Source organism: Alosa pseudoharengus, unplaced genomic scaffold, assembly GCF_046254945.1.
Source record: "Alosa pseudoharengus isolate Yale_2024_CS ecotype anadromous, Long Island Sound unplaced genomic scaffold, YU_APseudo_1.1 YU_APseudo_1.1_scf_12, whole genome shotgun sequence".
Lineage (NCBI taxonomy): Eukaryota > Metazoa > Chordata > Actinopteri > Clupeiformes > Clupeidae > Alosa > Alosa pseudoharengus.
This window is the reverse complement of record NW_027468587.1, coordinates 3,348,027-3,353,026: the sequence shown is the minus strand read 5'-3', so window position 1 is coordinate 3,353,026 and position 5,000 is coordinate 3,348,027. Positions and strand designations below refer to the sequence as shown.

The window sequence follows — 5,000 nt, the reverse complement described above, 5'->3', positions numbered from 1 at the left end:
GTACAGTAGATGGGGAAAGAGTGAAAGAAGGTGATAGAAAGACAGAGCGTACAGTAGATGGGGAAAGAGTGAAAGAAGGTGATAGAAAGACAGAGCGTACAGTAGATGGGGAAAGAGTGAAAGAAGGTGATAGAAAGACAGAGCGTACAGTAGATGGGGAAATGGCGAGGGAGAGATTGGGAGTCATGCATAATCTTTCAAAACTGTTTTTTCTCTCTCTCATTTAAAGCCTCTGAGCACTAACTAACTAACTAGCTAACTAGCTAACTAGCTAACTAACTAACTAACTAGCTAACTAACTAGCTAGCTAACTAACTAACTAGCCCAGCACAACCCAAAGCGGCAGGACCAGGAGGGATGTTAGCCTCGTGTCTCTTTTAGCAAGGTCACCTCGTACACACTTACAATTAAGCATTCACACTGCACCGCCGTCTGTGAAACACGTATGAATAGGGAGACAGTTTCTTATGTATCACCTGACAAAGGTGAGAATTGTTCACCAAAAGAAAAAAAACCTTTGCACACACACACACATAATTACACGAGGCAAAACACTCAGAGCTGACTAATAGGTGTGTTCCATGGAGTCTGACAACGTGTGTGTGCATGTCTGTCCCTGCTTGAAGTCGACAACAGCTACGAGCTCTATCCTCAACTCTCACTCACCCAAAACACACACACACATGCCTAAACCCACACACACACAGGAAGAGTGAGAGACAGAGAGAGAAAGGAAAAGAGAAAACACTTACACATACACACACACACACACACATACACACTTGGATGTCTCAGATGGGGCACCAGACCCCTGATTTTCGATCAGGAGCAGCTGATCTGGGCTCGAGGTGACAGCAGGAGCTCCCTGGAGGGGTGTGTGTGTGTGTGTGTGTGTGTGTGTTTGTGTGTGTGTGTGTGTGTGTGCGCAGGCGCGCGAGTTCGAGAGGGCACTGGAAAGGCCCAGGTGACGGTGCACACGCCCGACGATGATGACGCCACAGTCTCATGTCCCCGAGGCGAAGCCCTATGACTAAATGGCTGAATTGATTAGAAGGATGTGACACGTTGTTTTCCTCAAAGACTGGCAGACGTGGGTGGGATGAGTGAATTTCCAGATTAGTAAATAATAGTAAAAAAAATTATAAAGGGGCTTGTTGTTGCTAAATTGTTATAAGGGGCTTGTTGCAACTTGAAGTCAGCAGGAAAGCAATAACGAGTCACTGTTTAGAGGACTTCTGGAAAAATGGGATATTTGAGCTTGCTACTGAAGTGAGGGTAGAGGACTGATTTGAGTGATGGCACTGTCTCTTTTCTGTTTTTATATTTCAGTTTGAGTTCTACAGCCAAATAATGACACCTTTCCCATATGTACTGCAGAGGCACAGTGTGGATCGGATTGTTTACGTCGTGGTTTGACCCATTCACTGAGCCAGGGCTGTTTACAGTGTTCTGACCAAATAAAAACAAACAAACACAGAACAAACCTTTAACATTTTACAAATTACATTTACATGTATTTACATGTTATTCTGGAGCCAGAATTAAGATAAGTAATAAATCGACTCTAAATTGAACAACCATCATAAATGTTTTCTTGAGTAACTGTGGAGAACAAAATGCATCAGAAATTAGGGCTCTGGTCTCTTTAGACAGTAAAGACATGACTGGAAGGGGAACTTTGTGGCGGGAAATGTTATGATTTGTTATGATTTGTTTTCTGTACTAATGAGTCATTGACTTCACACTTTGTCTGCTTATGATAACCACAAATAACCCTGGCATTATATTTAAGCCAGACTGTTCTCACTACATTGTTGAGGGACAAAACAGCAATGGACTGTCTCAGACTCAGTCAATAGACTGTTTATGTTATTATTAACCACAAAACAGGATAGGAACAACACAAGAGGTGATCAACACCTTAAGCATAGCAACTGTTATTATTATACAGATGGGAAATAAATGTCCTCATAATACCAATGAGTTAGGAACTCACTTGCATATATAGTATTGTGGTTCTTGATGCATTAATTGTAGAACACAGGGGCGTAGATTTGCGTGGGGACCGAAGGACGTGTCCACACCAATGTCAAATTACGACTGAAATGTCCCCACCAATATTCAGGTTGAAATGGGGAAAAAAGCGCTCACATGCTCTACACAAAGAGTTAAATCATTTCTCACTTCAGTGCTGCGATCATCTCGTACAGATCGTGTAATGTGCAGTAGCCTATAACGGTAAATCGCGCTGATTTGAAGTTACCTATAATAACTACCAGTGAGCTGTAGTCTCCTGCGCAGCATGGCGCAGCGCTTCAGCTTTACTTACAAGGCATATGAAGTGCGTCCAAATTCACCCATTCTTCTCTGTTGAACGAGAAGTAGGCTACTCGTCACACATGTGTCACATGAAAGAGCCTTTTCTCAGCTTTTAAACGGTGCTAGCTAGCCACGAGAGTTCGCGAGAAAAATAACTTATATATAATTATTCTCTGCGACCATCTCCACATCCATTCGTCTCGGTGGAATATCGTAGGCCTACACACTCTTCACGCAACACATGACAAGTCATATATCAGAATAAACAGCAGACCTTACCGAACACAAAGGCATTCCCGTGTATAGTTAGTTGTTCCAGAGTAATCCGGTTTTGAAATAAATTGTAGCAAAATTCAACATGGTCTTTCGGCTTTAAGCATTTCTTAAAACTGAGCTGTACTTACATCACCTATATATCTGTAAATATTAGAATCAGAGAATATACAGGCAGCTCACGGTTAAGAGTTTGTCAATGTAGCCTTAATGATTTCTTTTCACAAAATGCTAAGCATGCATGTATTTAAGTTTCTTAAAACTGAGCTGTGCTTAAATGGGTCAATGCATGATTTCATAACAGACCAAATAGAAAATAAATGTTAAATATAGCCTACATATCTATTAAAATCAGATTATGTAGGCTACACAGTATAGTTAGATCAAGTTGGACAGTAGCACATTTTAATCATGGATAGTAGTTGTACAGTAGCACATTTTAATCATTTTATATATCTATAGTGGCTGGTGAAAGAGTTGAGTGGCTTTTTTTTTTTTTTTTTGGGGGGGGGGGGGGGGGTTAGTGGGTAGCCTAGTGTCCCCACCAAAGCTCAGACCAAACCTACGCCCTTGGTAGAACATATGAGATTAATGATACTTTATTTTATATAAACAGTTTTGTAAACAAGACTAGTCGTCTGGAGTTAATTTGGATGACAATACCTCTAGATAGTGCTTATATCATATTTGTCTGACAAGAAAAGAACCCAACCCTATAATTCAATACCATTTCAGTTTGAGTACAGTGGATAATATTAACATTCAGGGGGAATATCCATAGTACCGCCACAACTGTCTTTTTGCAGTCCCTGATTAACTAATGCAGACACGCGCCTGTACGCACACGTCTGAAAGCGTTTCTATTGTCCTTTTGCGAGCAACAAAACAACATTAATGTATTCTAATGAATAGGGTGCATTCGCAATTGGGTGCCTCGCGTAATGGGCGGACTCTCCGCTGTTACCCCGTGGCGCGTAACCTGCCTTTGGGTATAGTACGGGGCGTGGTCTTCGTCCAAGGGGCAATCCTCAAAACTGAGCGCTCGCGCTGAGTCTCTCTACACAGCTAGCGTACTTCTTACTTGGACGGACGTGTCTGTGAAGTCTGCTTGAGTAATAAACCCAACAACTGATCTTATTGCCTACATTTGCATTGTTTATTTTCGTTCAGCCAACGCGACAATATTTATTATCTGTCGGCGCTCATTTGCGTAAATCAAAGATGGATTTTCTTTTGTTCGCAAGTTTCTCCTTGACTTTCTGCGCTTGGTGCGCGTCTGCGGAACGACACAGTGTATTCTGGAATAGCACGAATCCCAAGTGAGTAACAAATGCATGGTCCTATTTATTAGTTTGTGTGTGTGTGTGTGTGTGCGTGTGTGCGTGTGTGCATGCGTGCGTGTGTGTGTCTGTTTGTGTATTCTTTTCATTCCAGTCTGTGATAACTGCGAGTGAGTCTCATTGCTCAGGCTTATCAGTGCTGAGCTGTCTAGTCCAATCTCAGTGTTATCGGATACTTGTCTCAAGACAAGATTCTACAACGCAGCACTTCTCTGACTCTGCAAAACATCATAGAATATGATAGGTTACATGCATGTCTGCCTGCAGTCACTGTTAATGAAGTAGGCTACTATGGCGCAGGACACAAGAACCAAGTTAAAGAGCCAGAGTGTCTCAGTCTCTGCAAGTTGTAGAGGCCGTACTGCCTACCTGCTTGATGTTGTCTTCGCTAGTTGTTGTTATACAACAGTTGCCAACATCGACGTCTTCGCTTATCTCTATGTGTCTTTGTCTAATTCGTTGAAACCGCTAACGAGATTGTAATTATTGCGTTGCGCACGGACTACGTAAACAGATATCCATGCTAGGAAGGACAAGCAAGCACGCTTGACTAGGCGGGTGGACAGCCGGGGAAAAAAACTAAATATACTTGGAGTCGAGTACACTTGCGCGTGGTAATAAATAGACAAGCGTGAGAAAACCTGACAGAATGTCTGAATGGTGTGTCCAATGCAGTCCGAAGAACTTGGATGGAAGAAGTCTGCACTAGCTTTGTGGGTGGATGAACTCTGGGAATGGGTATCCCTGCGTAGGTAGCTGCCTCAGCTGAATTTGCATGGCAACTAGTCTTCAAATATGTGGTGTGTGTGTGTGTGTGTGTGTGAAAGAGTGTCAAGAGAAAATGAGCGCTTATTTATTGAAATACGACCAAATGATCAGCATTTCATGTAAGTTATCACAGTCATACAATGAGACGCCTGTTGAATTTAAATCCAGAGAGAGCGAGGGAGAGATTTCAGGCGTGTTTTGAGTGTAGCCTATCTTGAAAAAGGAGCACTTAGCTGAGATCGATACACATGACAGGCACGAAATATCAGTTCGGATTTATCGACCTTTTAGGTGAAACTA

The 5,000-nt window shown here is 42.3% G+C and overlaps 1 protein-coding gene across 1 annotated transcript in view; it reads left to right on the top strand.

The window, feature by feature from the left end:
• Positions 1-3,667: 3,667 nt before the first annotated feature.
• Positions 3,668-5,000, top strand: part of efna1b (ephrin-A1b) — an 11,896-nt gene continuing 10,563 nt past the window's right edge. The window contains exon 1 of the mRNA XM_076279775.1: positions 3,668-3,911. Coding sequence (XP_076135890.1) covers positions 3,814-3,911 — 98 coding nt within the window. The 5' untranslated portion in view covers positions 3,668-3,813. The remainder of the gene's footprint in view (positions 3,912-5,000) is intronic.